Source organism: Bombyx mandarina, chromosome 17 (assembly GCF_030267445.1).
Source record: "Bombyx mandarina strain Sakado chromosome 17, ASM3026744v2".
Lineage (NCBI taxonomy): Eukaryota > Metazoa > Arthropoda > Insecta > Lepidoptera > Bombycidae > Bombyx > Bombyx mandarina.
Genome location: NC_143223.1, coordinates 3,117,015 through 3,132,551, shown reverse-complemented (window position 1 = coordinate 3,132,551; position 15,537 = coordinate 3,117,015). Strand labels below are relative to the sequence as shown.

The following is a 15,537-nucleotide window of genomic DNA, read 5'->3' as shown; positions in this document are numbered from 1 at the left end:
TTACTTTATGGTTTTGTATATTTTAAAGTTAGTTAAGTTTAAAAATTTTTAGTTAATCTATATTTAGGTCTTCAAGGTTGTGTGAAATCGTAATGTGCCAATAATTTCAATTCGAATATTCCTATTGTATGAATTACTTCCTCTACTGTAAGTTTACAATATAAATATCAGATTAAATGAAAATCGGTAAGCGAACAACTCTTATTGGAGCTGCAAATTTTTATATGTGTCGGTTTGAAGACGGTTTAATTGTCGCGTCTTATTTAATATAACTATTATCTTAGTGTTTATATACATACGTGCGATAACGTCACTTATGCAAATTATGTATTTTTTTCAGGAGAAACGTTGGAAAATTCAACATCATATTATATAATTCTGCTAGGCTATAGAAATAAAATGAACTACAAACTTCATCAGTAAAAGCAAAAATCTCTCTCTTCTCACTAATAACTATTAAAAATGTATTTTCTCATACTCAGTTCAGTTTTAACAAAAATTGCATAAGTGACTTTGTAGCACCGTATGTGCGATATCATGTTTGTTTTGTTTTCGTCGTTTTCCACCCTGTTTTGTTCATTTACCAAATAAACAGAACTTCACTATAAACGACACGTATCATACCACTACCACTAATCATATCAACACTTACTGGTACCTATGTCTACCAACGGCGGATCCAGGGGGGGTCACGGGGGTCATGACCCCCCCCCCCCTGAGCTAGTTCCAGGACTTGACTAACTTGGACTAATTGAAGAACATAATGATTTATTTATTATCTATTGTTATCAAAATTAAATTATAAGTTCTTAACTTGCCCACGACTATGTGACCCCCTCCTGGCGCAAAAGCTGGATCCGCCCTTGATGTCTACCATACCGGGTAGATAACGGCATACGACAAGTATTACTCAAAATAAACAAAACAAAAAAATAATGTATAATAACTGTAGATAAGAAAAGTCATGAAGTAAAATGTGCATTTTCAATGCAAAAGTTCAAGTTGACCCGTTAAGTTAGGTTTAGTGTTAACGTGTCATTTTAGTGAAGTAATAACTCATGACCCCTGAACAGTCGTTTTTTGAATGGTTATTATTGTGTATGAATTGATGTGAAAATCAATCGCCCTATTACAGGTGTAATTATTGAGAGACTTAATAGAAATCAGTTATTGTATTAAATTTATCTGATTATTATCACGTTCTGTGGCTTTGTCTGTATCACTGTGGCTTTTAATGTATATTTAAAACCTATAATATTTAGGGAGACTTTAGTCGCTTAGTGACATCTACCGACACCCTAGCGACGCTCGCTTAGTCGTCCTGCCATTGCCATAACCCTTGCCAACATCCTAAAATAGTATGTAAAGTTACATATTAGCATCTAATTAAAATAAAAAAGTACTGACCAATTTTTTTAAATTAGTGTTTTACATTAAACCGATGCATGCTAAATAGTGCTGCCTTCTTATTTACCGATTCTGATCTAATCGAAACTAGTTAATTCTATTTAATAACATTTTAATATTAATTATTATCATAGTTATAAACAAAAATCCTATTTTGTGACGATCGTTTATCTATAGTGAAAATAGTTGTAGTGAAAAGAATAGCAATACTAGTTATTATATATAGAAATTATTGTACAAATTTGTAATATTACAATATGTTCTTAAATGTTTTGGACATGTTTATTAATAGCGTTTAATAGAGGTTAATTTTAATCAACAAAATAAAGTCGAGAAAAATCAGAAGTAGGTACAGACAGTTTGAAAGATCATCTACATTTCCGCAGGATTCAATACAAGCTACGTATTTATTTGTGTTGCTAAGTTCGACTTTTTTTGTTCAATAGAACCAAGATTCCGTGACAATTCCCTATTTGCATTGACCTCATGATGGTTTTCATGATTTACATGATTGGTTTTCGGTAGAAACAGACAGGGCACTAACAATAAATCTGGCGTGCTCTTAACCAATGTCTTACCAGCAGCTGGTAAATTAAATGTAACTCAATCAAATTGGGGAATTGACAATTTACTTTTGAGAAAAATAAACTACGAAGTTGTTGTCTGTATGTACCTTCATAACCTTAATCTATGAACTCTATGAACCTCTATGAACCGCTAAGACCGGTAGACTAATTACGCGATTCCATTTTTATTATGAGTTATGTTATAGTTTATTATGACTGTCCAAAAGATTTGAAAACACGGGTTTGTAGTAAGTAGCTAAACATTAGAAGCTTCCATTAATAAACTTTATTATAATTAGAATTTGATGTAGATAAGTAGGTACGCTTAACGACGAATTATGTAGGTTATAAACTGATTTACAGTATTACAAATTTTACCTTCCCCTTCTAAATTATGATTGTAAAGATTTTTAATTCTTCGTTAGTGTCTAGTCAAATTCCATAGAAACAAATGTAATTAAAGCAATAGAAAAAATACAGACTTTTATTTCATTAAATGTGTATGGTTGGCCAAACAAGGTAATTTTGGAGGCGCTGTCTTTGTTAGATTATAATTAAATTTAGTTACATGCCAGTAAAGTAATGTAGATGACAGATTGAATTACGGATTTACGGCTCAAGACCGATAGTTGAAGTTGTGTAGAGTGCGGGCTCCAGTATTGGCCTAAAACTAAGTCGGATAGTCTTCGAAACTGTCTAGAGAAATAAAAACAATATCCTGACTGTTTCTATATTAATGAATTTTATACCAAACTAGCTTTTGCCCGCGACTTCGTCCGCGTGGAATAGTTACTTTGGCACAACGCTAAAATTCGATGCCTCCAATGAACACTACTCTAACTAAAAATTTTGAAATTTTCGTTTTTCACGCAAATCGCTTCACTATTTTAAAAGTATTACAATTAATCATTATTGATGGGGTTCGAAGCAAGAGTAAATCAGCTAGTTACACAAAAAAACCATAAATATATCTGCAATAATAAAGATTTTATCGACTTTTTTCGTTTAAACGCTCCTCCTGTAAATCTACGAATTTAGAGTTAGCGTAGTGTTCATTGGAGGCATCGAAATTTTACCTGCGACTTCATTTACGTAGAAAGAAAAAAACGATTTAGAAACATTCTTTATTGGTATTCCGTTTGTATTGGTCTTAGCGTATAGCCTATAGCCTTCCTCAATAAATGGGCTATCTAACACTGAAATAATTTATCAAATCGCACTAGTAGTTCCTGAGATTAGCGCGTTCAAACAAACAAACAAACTCTTCAGCTTTATAATATTAGTATAGTAGATACCTCGAAATTGGCTTTTTTTTAATTTCTTTTATTGCTAAGTTGGATGAATGGACTCACGGCCCACCTGGTATTAAGTGGTCACCGGAGCTCATAGACATTATGCCTGTAAATGCGGTCACCCACCTTGGACATGTATTCGAAGTCTCCGTTTTTAAGTACAACGGCTACCCTACCTTCCAAACCAAGGTAGGATGGTGATACCTACCCGTGCGGGCTTACAAGACGGCCTAACACCAGTAATTACACAAACTGGTTTCATTTTTATTACACGATGATATTCCTTCATCGTGAAGCATTCATGAACATTTGTTAGGTAAGTACGTACCTATTTCATCACAAAAATTTGTATCTGCCTGCGGGACTCGAACACTGGCATAGTCGCATCACTCAGTGCAGAACAGTGCTTCGCAGAACCTACCGCCGGATCGGAAACGCGACCCACTGAAAAGATCCGACGAGAAACTCTGTGATTTGTGTCTGTGGGTTTATTTACTCGCCTAGCCCTGCGCCGCAAGCGACGGTTTCGACGAGAATCACTCGATACGAGATTATTGGAGACACCTTGTTCTTTTAGGCCACGACGACTTCACTTTTGTTACGTTCAAAACCAAACATATTTTTCGATTTAAAACAATGAAACGCCTCATTTTTAAGGGTTTTATTAATAGTTAAGGAAAACAAAAAAAAAGTGGCAGTATTTTAGTTTTTATTAGTAATACATTCTGTAATGCTTATATCATAGTTCTATCTCCTTTTCCGTCCAGTAGATTTCTTATTTGGTGCCCTTTTTCCCTTTCCTGCTTTAGGTTTCTTGGCTGAGAAATTTGTTGCATTGCCTTTACCTTGAGTTTTACGTTTTCCTAAGCCGGGTTTCATATTTTTCTTTTCGTGTGATCTCCTAGTGATAATACAAACAATAGAAATCAGCTCATTCACAACCGAAAAAATAAAATAAAAACTTTTAAAAAAAAATCCTATTATATCATTTTCAAATTTACAATAAAAAAAATATAATTTACTTACTTGACTTCCTCTTCATTTATACTTTTCGCTACAGCTTTATCCATATCAATTTTTGGCCTCTTACTCAGTATATTATCAAGTAGATTCAGGTTGTATTCTTTTTCTGCTGCCGGTGTTGGTATAGGTGCTTTACGTTTCCTCTCCTTGCCTGGGATTAGCTCATGTACACCTTTACCGCGTGCTTCTTTCTCTTTGGGTAATTTATCTTGGAATTTTCCAAGAGAAGCCGTTGATGCTTTTGCTACACTTGCTGCTGTGGATAACTGGAAAATTATGAAAAATAATTGTAGATTTATACATTCATATTTATAAAATCATTTAAATTATTATCTTTAAACAATAATGTAATGGATAAGCAAAACAAGATGAATGTAATAGTTTAGCAATAAAATTGCAGCAGTTAAAAAGTTGTAGTATATCTAATTCTAACTTAATTAGAAACAGCAAATGCTGCTTGGCTGTAAGAATGATCAGGTATGCTACTTTGAGATCATCTAGAATAGAAAAAGGAAAATTGTCCTTTCATTGAATTAGACATGTATTTATTTAAGTATACTATTATCATTGTATAAGATGTCTAATTTGAAACTGAAAAAGAAAAATTATAATTTAGTACAATATATATTTTTCTACTTGATCCTACCTGTGTGGCAGAAGCTTTATCTGAAGTGACAGGAAGCCCCACCCTTGGTATTTTAACCTTTTTGGCTCTAGCGAGATTCTTAAGTCTCTGTAATTCATTCTTTGCAACCTTTTCTGATTTTTCACCGGCTTTCTTTTCATACATATCTGTCATAGGATCTAAATTCTGTGGGACTTCTATAAGCCAGTTCTTCTCTTTTTCAGCTGCAGTTTTCTTGAAACTGATGATACAGAATTATATAGTCAATTATAGATATAGTTGATTGCCGACAATAATAAACGGACAATGTGTTTTACAACATCCTGGCTATTGGTTTGACTATAAAATACGGATTTTAAAATTATGATATCAATTTTTAATTTCTGCCTAAAAACTTTTGTTAATAAGGTTTTTATGACTTGTGTTTATCTTTTTCTAGACAACTTTCATTATTCTACTATTGAAAACTCACCCATATAAAGGAACCCATTTCTGCAGCTGTTCGTCCCATTGAAGTTTGTCTTTCTTTTTCTTATTAATACCCTTGGCTTTTGCGAACTCTTGCCATTTAGTTAATGGCTTAGGTACAGGCACTGGCTTGGCTCGGGGTAGGATTGTCGTAGGTTGTGGCAATCGAACTACTATGGCCTCTTCGATTCTTTCAGTGGGAAGCTCCCATACTTTATTCAGTAGTAGCTGAGCATTGTCACGGGTCAATGCAAGTAAATATGAATCTTTGTTTGTCCTGAACAACACATAAAATTAATTTAATTTGATAACAAAACATGTGCTGTTAACTAAATTAATGTTTAATCCTGAAATTAATAGTGACTAAGCGTTTGCTAAAATGAGATAAGATGAAGACTTACTTCAGCGTTTTTATGTCCAAATCGTTTGTGTCAGAGGCCAATAGTGAACCTAGGTCGAATTCTAATTCTAAATGTTTTTCGACCGTTATTGGTTTATATTTATCTGCTTTCTTTTGTTCCCTTTCTAATATCTCATTTACAATATCCATTGTTATCAGAACACTTCCTTTTTACACATTAGAATTAACAAGCTTATTTGACTTGAGCTAATATTTTCCTTGCTTTACTTTTGTTGAAAAATAACCTCAAAATGTATTTTTTTTTTCACAATTTAATTACATATATTTATGATTTCGTAGTTTTCTGCGCAACCACGTTTTGAACTCTGGCATAGATAATAAATATTTAACACATGTCATCATATTGGTAGCTTATTGTAGTAGATAATCTATGCACGTAGAATAATTATTTTAGAATTTTTATGTACATACATATATATTGAAACGATGGAACTCAAGTTCATTTTTATTTTATAATCTATAAATATTTATGTATTCAGTTCTATTACCGCGCATCACTGTACTGTACAGTAACTAAAAGGTGTAGGGGCTTCGTTCCCTTTGTATCACCAGCGAGTTAATAAATGAAGATTATGGAGCATGTCCAAACAGGAACAGGTAGAGTGATATAAACGAAATGTATTATGCATAGCCCTCTACCAAGGTTTAATGATAGATAAGACATAAACATAAACGTTACATAGTAACTTTTTAATAATCTGTAACTCTGCCTCAACACTCGCGTATGACGTCGCACTGTGAAGAAACACCATGATCTGCGCCAGAACTGTGTCCCTCCACACTCACAAAGCTTCACAGCTCAGTCTTGTTCGCGACTATGATCGACGACGACGTGATTTCTGCTGCTGCTGTGTATTCTACATACACTTCACTTTCTTTCTATACAATCTATAGCTCGACTTAAGTGATTCTTTATTTTTGGAGTTTACTCCTTTAGAATCGATTTACATATATAGGCCCGGGGTATGAAAATTATGGGGACCAAAATCGTACTAGCATGTCACACGAAATGCGTTATGCGCCTGATTGGCTCCTGATTGCGTGATGCGTGCGCGCGCCAATCAAAATCGTACTAGCATGTCACACGAAATGCGTTATGCGCCTGATTGGCTCCTGATTGCGTGATGCGTGCGCGCGCCAATCAAAATCGTACTAGCATGTCACACGAAATGCGTTATGCGCCTGATTGGCTCCTGATTGCGTGATGCGTGCGCGCGCCAATCAGGAGCCAACGCGCGGCCGCGTTATCGCAGGTGACGCCGGGCTGCTGCGCCGGCAGTCCGCCACAAAGCCTCGTACTGATCGCGCGTTTCTCTCATTATTGTATTTTCATATATTTGTTAGTCGTTTGTTTTGTGTCTCGTTAATTTGTTAATAATCTGTAGTGTATCGTGTTGTCGTAATATAGAACTATTTCTCGTATTGTTTCGTTTAATTTTTTATATCCAGTAAACTCCAGTCGTGCGTCGGAGCGGACACACACACTTTTTTTTTTTTCTTTAACTCTGACTCAGCTACAGGTGTATTTAAGATAGCACTTATGCGTGTCCAGGCATCATGAACCTTATTCTTATTTTTGTGGTCTTGATGTTTGGGCTTAGGTTTATGGCAATAAATGAGAGTCAGTTCCAGATCATTATTCCACCATTTATATTAGGATCAATCACCAACGCACGCATAACCACTCTACGATGTCCTGTACGCTACTGCGGTAAGCTGCGAGTGTGGAATCATTCACGTTCGCGTGCCGCAAACCCTTTGTCGCGGGCCATAAAACCGACACAGATCGGGGAGCGACGCGCGAACGAGAAGGCGTGAACAACATCTATACTCGTGAATTCGCAGTTGTCGCGTTCGCGCCGCGAGTGTAGACGCAGAGTAGGAAGGAATACCGTACTATAGCCATATTAGCCATGGAGTTAATAAGTTCAACTCTAGCTCTATGATTGTAGCCATAGATTATACACTTAAATTGTAGCGTAACTAGCGTAGCATTATAAACTCTAGAAAAAGAAAAAGATCGCTTAACTGACATTTTCAATTAAAATAAATGTTTTAATTATTCTAATGCTCGTAGGATTTGTTTAGTTCATAGATTATACACTTAATATTTGAGTTTAGTTTATTATTGTGTACAAAAAGCAATAAATACATTACCTAAATAAACTGAATTTCAATGTCAAGAACTAAAACTAACCCAAATGGTGGACATAAACAAATATTTAGAAATGCAACTTGAATTAGCGAAAAAGCAAATTGAGAGGAAGAATAGTCAGAAAGAAGATGTATCAACTAAAAGCAAATCCGCTGCTGATTACATATCGCAAAAACAGGCAAAGACTCTGTCAAAATTTCCCCACAATCAAAAAGTAGATGTAAAAACTACTGTGACATCAGGGACTTCAACTAAAGGACACCTCGATGACATCGATTTTGTACCATCCGATGAGGAAGACGAAAGTATCCATAATTTTCCGCTTACTGCGTGTTCTTCTCGTACCAAACAGAATATAAACCGAATTGTTGACGACGGTGATATTAAACAATACAATTTAAGGGTAGAGGTTTGGCGTGAAGGATTAAATACTGTGAAAAGCGGTACATATGAAGGATGCTCGTTAACCGCTGACATACAGTACATCCTGGATGGTAATAAAGATAGCGAAGAAATGCATGAACTCCAGAATGGTCTATTAGTACCAAAATATATTTGGAAACAGTTATATAAATTTCAAAGAACTGGTGTTAAATGGCTTTGGGAGTTGCATCAAGTGGAGTCTGGTGGATTGTTAGGTGATGAAATGGGACTTGGTAAAACAATACAAGTCATTGCATTCCTCACCGCCCTTTCAAAAACCAATTTAGGATCATGGGGCGGTCTTGGTCCGAGTATCATTATCACACCTGCAACGGTTATATATCAATGGGTATCTCATTTTCATTATTGGTGCCCCCTGCTCAGAGTAGCTGTACTGCATCACACTGGCTCTCATGCTGGTAATCACCATAAACTATTAAGAGATATACACAGTGCTCATGGAATCTTGTTAGTAACATATGCAGGCATAGTAAAGTATCATAAAGAACTCAATGCCTATAGTTGGCATTATTTAATTTTGGATGAAGGACACAAAATACGTAATCCTGATACACAAGTAAGTAAAATTGTAAAAAAAATCCAGACACCACACAGATTGTTAATAACAGGCTCACCAATGCAGAACAGTTTGCAGGAACTGTGGTCATTATTTGATTTTATGAGGCCAGGTTTGTTGGGGACATACAATGCATTCATAGAACACTTTGCAGTTCCAATCACTCAAGGAGGCTATGCTAATGCTACTGAAATACAGGAAGCTACTGCCATGGAAATAGCTATTGCTTTGAAAAATATGATCACTCCTTACATGCTGAGGAGAACTAAGGCTGAGGTACAAGGGTATATCAAACTCCCAGAAAAGAATGAACAAGTTCTATTCTGTTCTTTAACACAAGAGCAAAGAGATCTTTATATGGGTTACCTTATGAGTAGTACAGTGAGAAGCATCTTAGACAAAGAAAATAAATTTGGAAATCCATTAAGAGCGAGGCTACTAGTGGCTCTGTCAACGCTAAGGAAAATATGCAATCATCCTGATATTTATCTCTACGAAGCTCAAGAAGATGAAGAACAGATAGATGAAGAGATATTTGGCCATTGGAAGAGATCTGGAAAAATGACTGTTGTTAATTCATTACTTAAAATATGGAAAAAACAGGGACATAGAGCTCTCATATTCTCTCAGTCAAGAGTAATGCTGTGTCTGTTAGAACAGTATTTACAAAATCAAGGCTTTACATACCTCAAAATGGATGGTACAGTTAATGTTGGCCAAAGGCAAAACTTGATTAAAACTTTTAATGATAACACTGATTATTTAGTGTTTCTTTCCACAACTAGAGTAGGTGGCTTAGGTGTAAATTTAACTGGAGCCGACAGAGTGATAATATATGATCCTGATTGGAATCCTGCAACAGATGATCAAGCAAAGGAAAGAGCATGGAGGATAGGCCAGTCTAGAAATGTAACAGTTTATAGATTGTTGTCAGCTGGGACTATAGAGGAAAAGATTTATCAGAGGCAGATATTCAAACATTTCTTGAGTAATAAAATTTTTGTGGACCCAAATCAAAAGAATTTTTTAACCACCAGTACATTACAGGGACTGTTCACTCTTGAAGAGCTTAACCGTGAAGGAGATACTGAAACTGCATCAATTTTTAAACACACCAAAATTATCAATAAAACCAATAAGAATGATAATGACTTGGATATTTCATCTAAAACAAAGTTAGAAGCCATGAAAAGATTAGCAAAAGAAATAAGTAAAAAAATATCAAAAGAATCCATGAAGGGAACACAGGAAAGTGATCCACGTGAAGAATATAAAAAGAAAAGAGAACAATTATTATGTCCACTTAAAGTGGAAGAACCAGATATTAATTTAGTTGATGATAAAATAACCAATGTAGCTTTTGAAGATGTTTTGTCAGAATTAGATATTGTAAAAATGCATGCAAAGAAAGATTATGAAGAACAATTGTTGAAAAGTGTACTAGAAGATAATGAACAAGATATTAAAGAAGTAGATGAAGAGAAACCTACCAACATTGACAACTCTCAACTTGAAACTAATGAAAGTACTGTAAAAGATATTAAACAAAAGCATAAAAAATCACATAAAATGAAGCGCAAAAGAAGATTATCATCTTCCATTGATGATGGACTCAAAAATTTAGTAACCGTAAAGAAAGTAAAGAAAAAGGATTATAGTAAAAATGAAGTAAAGAAACAAACTAATGATGATGACTATGTGTTAAACAAACTTTTTGCTAAAGCAGCAGTGAAAAACGCGTTACAACATGATGTGGTAGTTGGTTTAGCTGAAAGAGAAAAAAAACATAGATTGAAAGAAGAAGCTGCTAAAAGAGCTCGCAATGCGGTTAGAGCTGTTAAATTTTCATCAAAATAATGTAATAAAAATGATTACATCTGTGATATTTCAATATTTTACCGCCTAAGTAAAATAGTAATTTATAAGATTAATAAATTTAATTGATATAATAAATAAACTGTAATTTCATTCATTAACTTGTTAAATGAATTTGTAGTATTCTAAAGTGTCATCTTTGCAGCCACTTTGATACTATAATTTAAAATTTGGGAATCCAGTTTTTTTTTCGTGTAAGCAATGTCTATGATATTATATTGAAAATATAGTAAAAACTGTATTTTTAGTGTTAGTCAGTTTTTTATGGTGGGGATTGATGGGAATCCTGTTAAGGAAGATGTGTTTGTAACAAAAATTCTATGAATGATGTTTTTCAAGTAATTTTTTTTATGAAAATAAACCAATTGGATGGGTAATCAATTAGATTTCATTCTAGTAAGGTCACAAAGCTCTTGATTTACTAGGTTATCTTTTAATACAGTTAATTACACTTTTGCAAAAACTGTACCTTTTAATTGACTATCATGAAAAACTTGATATCGGTATGTTCATGTATTCATGTTTTCTTTTTTAGTTATAGTAACGCGATTAATAGTAGTTATAGTAGTTTTAAGGAAATGTTTTGCATTGGGTATTTAATGTTATTTCTGCTTGGAACATCTAATAATGAGGCACATTTACCATGTGTTAAAGTGTGGCAAAAAAAATGAAATTGCTGGCTTTTTGGGCGCTTCTGAGATATCCATTACTAATTAGTCTCAATAATTTTCTAATATTTTACTGTGAGAAAATTTCATTTAATATGATCTAAAAGGGGGTTGTCTTAAATCACATCATTTCATTTCATTTGTATGGCTTCAAATTTTTAATCCAAAATTCAACGTATGATCTTCATTTCCTTTGCCTGACCAATGGACAAATCAAACAAAAAAAGAAGTGGTTTTGGTACATAACTTGTAAAAAATAAATTAAAATACAAAAAGATATCCTTCATCGAGAAGTTAATCGTTTTCATGTAACTATTACTGCATATATTAATGCATTATGTACATTTATCATATAATTGTGTAACTCGTGACTTAGTTACAACCACGGATCCTGGTTATCAAATCGTTTTGAAGGATATTTAATTCGATTATTTAACAAAACAGACAGCTGTGAGGTTAATACGGCGAGTACTAACGGAGAGATGTCGAGAAGAAAACTGCCGCCCCCGGGCTTTAACTTCAAGACTCAAACGGAACAAGTTGTGTAAGTACCGAGTGCATATCAAGAGTTACGAGTTGCTTCGTTAATAAAAAAATATTTGTCATAAACATAGAGGTATTCAATAGCACCCTCATTTCACGACCAAAATACAAAGGGATAACAGAAACATGAATCTTTAAATTATTTTAGGTCTGTTAGTTAAGTTAAAGTACAGATTAATATAATAAATTTGAAAATGTATCTTTGTGAATAGATTTACTATAATTTCAATTCTGAAAGCTTTAATAGATTTACCAAAATTATAAATGTAGTAACTATTCTAAGTGGTTATCCACTTATACTGTATTTGTTAACAATTAATTTGTTGCCAAAACTAAATCACATTGTAATCATAATTTTTCCAACCCCCAGGACTCCACCAGGGAATTTAGATAAACAAACAACAATTACAGTTGATGATCGAACTTTCACCGTACATGCTGATGATTTGGTAAAGATTTGTGATCTTGGCCGAGGAGCATATGGTATTGTTGAGAAGATGCGCCACCTACCTAGCAACACCATTATGGCTGTTAAGGTAATGATTCGGAAGAAGATTTAAAAAAAAATCATCATTCTCCTGCCCTTCTCCCAGTTATCTGGGGTCAGGGCGACATGTTTTCTCTTTCCATACTCCTCTATAATATACCATTTCTTTGCTTCAGATTAAAAAGATAATAATAATTATAATTTTTGTTTATTTTTTGCATAGTTGATTAACATGCTTATGGCCTACCTGGTGTTAGCAGTTACAGGAGCCTATAAATGCCTCGACTTAAATGTGGCACTTTGGGACGTATAGTCTAAAGTCTGATTTGTATGACTGTCCCATTTTCATTCATATTTTTGGTTTTTGTCAAAAATTGGCACAGCAGCGAAACCTATGTTAGCCCACAAAGAACACAGGTACAGACCGTCAGCAATCAAAAGTTACATAATGTCATTATTATGCCTCCAACCATTAGCATTGCATTATCTTAATAATGTAAAAGATTAAATATCAACACTGCTTAACACCAGTTGATAGTCAACCACAAATGGCCATAAAAATTGATCATCTCCGTGTTTTACTTATCTGTGCTTTCCAACAACTCTGAGTGACATGACATGATTACCTTTTCTACATTATTTATTATTTAAAATTCCAGAGAATCACAGCCACATTCAACAATCAATCTTTGGAACAAAAACGTTTATTAATGGATCTTGATGTATCAATGAGAGCAAGTGCGTGTCCGTATACAGTACATTTCTACGGAGCAATGTTCAGGGAAGGGGATGTTTGGATTTGTATGGAAGTAATGGATATGAGTTTAGACAAATTTTACACAAAAGTCTACAAAAATGATCGTACCATACCTGAGAATATTCTTGGAAAGATAGCATTTTCGGTTGTTAGTGCTTTACATTATTTATACTCCAAACTCAGAGTCATACATAGAGATGTGAAACCATCAAATATATTGATCAACAGAAAGGGTGAAGTGAAGATGTGTGACTTTGGCATTTCTGGTCATCTGGTAGATTCTGTTGCAAAAACAATTGATGCTGGCTGTAAACCTTATATGGCACCAGAACGAATTGATCCAACTGGAAATCCTGGGCAATATGACATTCGAAGTGACGTGTGGTCTCTGGGAATATCCATGATTGAACTAGCAACAGGAACTTTCCCATACAACACATGGGGCACACCTTTCGAGCAACTAAAACAAGTTGTTAAAGATGATCCACCAAGGCTTCCAGTGGGAAAATTTTCAAACGAGTTTGAGGATTTAATAGTGCAATGCTTACAGAAAGACTATAGACTCAGACCAAATTACGATGCATTGTTAGTGCATCCATTCTGCCAGGAACACAGTCAAAAGGAAACCGATGTTGCATCTTTTGTTCAGGAAATATTAGATTTAGCAGGCGATGCTTAGTTGTAGCATCATAATAGTACACCTATAAGTACAAGTGTTTAATAACTAACATTAATGGTAGATGTTTAATGAAATAATTAATCGATTATAGTTTAAAAATAATCGTCATTAACAATTTAATTTGTCAAGTAATACTTGTCTGATGAAAGTTTGCCGTTACTTTAAAGGTCACGTTAATTAGAAGCAGTGACAAAAAATAATCAATATCTGATATATCTGTTTATTGGTCAAAGAAAACCTTGTTAAATTTGGAGATGAAATTAGGAATTAGTATGAATCCCAAAACATTGTTGAAAACGCTATTTAAATTAGTTTACAGAATGAGTCATTGTTAAGATTGGAATGTATTGGTATGCACAAATGCAGAGACAAACTAAACCTGAAAAATATGGCTTCATTACAAAAAGTTTTATTTTAATACTTTATTATATATTTATTTCATGAGTAATTTTTTTATATGTATTAATAATTTATTTAACGGGTATGAATTGTGTACAACATAATCGGCCATTTAAAATTATTATTTTTGCGGCCATATGAAATTATTGTGCTGTGAAACTGTCGGACAAATTAATATTATTCATTAATTTGTTATTAAATTTGTTGAGAGTGCTGAAACCGTTAGCGCTTTCAAGTGCTCGTATTTAAAAACAATCTGTGGCGAATTGGTGTATTTTAAAAAAAACCCTCATATATTGTCTGTACTAATTTATTATTCGTTAGAAGTGCGTTATACTAAAATATCGAAGCAGGAAACGGTAAACTCGATGCAAGCAAGTACCTAATAAAGCTTTTGAAAGCGTCAGTTTAAGCGAGATGTAGAAAGAGTCATGTAATCATTGATTAACGTAGTGGCGAGATGTGAACTCAAATAACGACTGTTTATAACTATTTACATCACAAAATAATTATATTAGTTTTAATAAAAAGATATGTTTTTAACGAATTTTGTTTCAGTACATTAAACCTTATCCTTAAAAAAATGTTGTAATACTCTACTCCATAAATTGTTGTGATGGTATTTAGAAGCTCCTAAGAAGTAACTATCTAAATAATTATCACCAGTAGAGGTTTCGGAAATGATATAAATTTTTCTGCGACTTTCCAACGACCAACCACCTGACGGTGAGCGATTGCCGTTGCTCATGGACATCAGACAGCTCACGAAGCCAGAGTCACAGAATTACCGATAAGTATTCTCCGTAAAATAAATGTCGTTGATGAAACGAAATTTGCTGTAGAATAGAATCCACGTCATCTCGGATCCTCCCGATCCACTAACGGTGCTTTTAGGTACTTCAAGCACCGGTCACCGTTCTCGTCGAACCCGTCGCTTGCGACGAAGGGCTCGACGAGTAAATTAACCCTCAGACACAGCCCACTGAGTTTCTCGCCGGATCTTCTCAGTGGGTCGCGTTTCCGACCCAGTGGTAGATTCTGCGAAGCACGGCTCTTGCTAGGGTTCGTGTTAGCAACGTCGTCAGGTTTGAGCCCCGTGAGCTCACCTACTAGATAAGGTTACGCTGATATAGCCTCTCAAGGCTATCAGCTTAGGTAGGAAAAAAAGAAAA

The 15,537-nt window shown here is 34.4% G+C and overlaps 3 protein-coding genes across 3 annotated transcripts; 2 read left to right on the top strand and 1 right to left on the bottom strand.

Moving 5' to 3' along the window:
• Nucleotides 1–3,957: 3,957 nt before the first annotated feature.
• LOC114253273 (ribosome biogenesis regulatory protein homolog) lies at nt 3,958–6,555 on the bottom strand. Its single transcript, XM_028188077.2, has 5 exons — nt 5,783–6,555; nt 5,386–5,658; nt 4,935–5,154; nt 4,292–4,554; nt 3,958–4,166 (listed from the first exon to the last, which is right to left on the bottom strand). The coding sequence occupies exons 1-5, from the start codon at nt 5,929–5,931 to the stop codon at nt 4,013–4,015; spliced, it is 1,059 nt and encodes a 352-aa protein (XP_028043878.1). The 5' UTR covers nt 5,932–6,555; the 3' UTR covers nt 3,958–4,012.
• A 1,176-nt stretch (nt 6,556–7,731) lies between these two features.
• On the top strand, nt 7,732–10,914 carry LOC114253195 (DNA excision repair protein ERCC-6). The gene has a single exon (XM_028187972.2). The coding sequence runs from the start codon at nt 8,004–8,006 to the stop codon at nt 10,812–10,814; it is 2,811 nt and encodes a 936-aa protein (XP_028043773.2). The 5' UTR covers nt 7,732–8,003; the 3' UTR covers nt 10,815–10,914.
• Nucleotides 10,915–11,697: 783 nt separating this feature from the next.
• On the top strand, nt 11,698–14,908 carry lic (dual specificity mitogen-activated protein kinase kinase lic). Its single transcript, XM_028187973.2, has 3 exons — nt 11,698–12,044; nt 12,414–12,579; nt 13,190–14,908. The coding sequence occupies exons 1-3, from the start codon at nt 11,983–11,985 to the stop codon at nt 13,964–13,966; spliced, it is 1,005 nt and encodes a 334-aa protein (XP_028043774.1). The 5' UTR covers nt 11,698–11,982; the 3' UTR covers nt 13,967–14,908.
• The last annotated feature ends 629 nt before the right edge of the window (nt 14,909–15,537 follow it).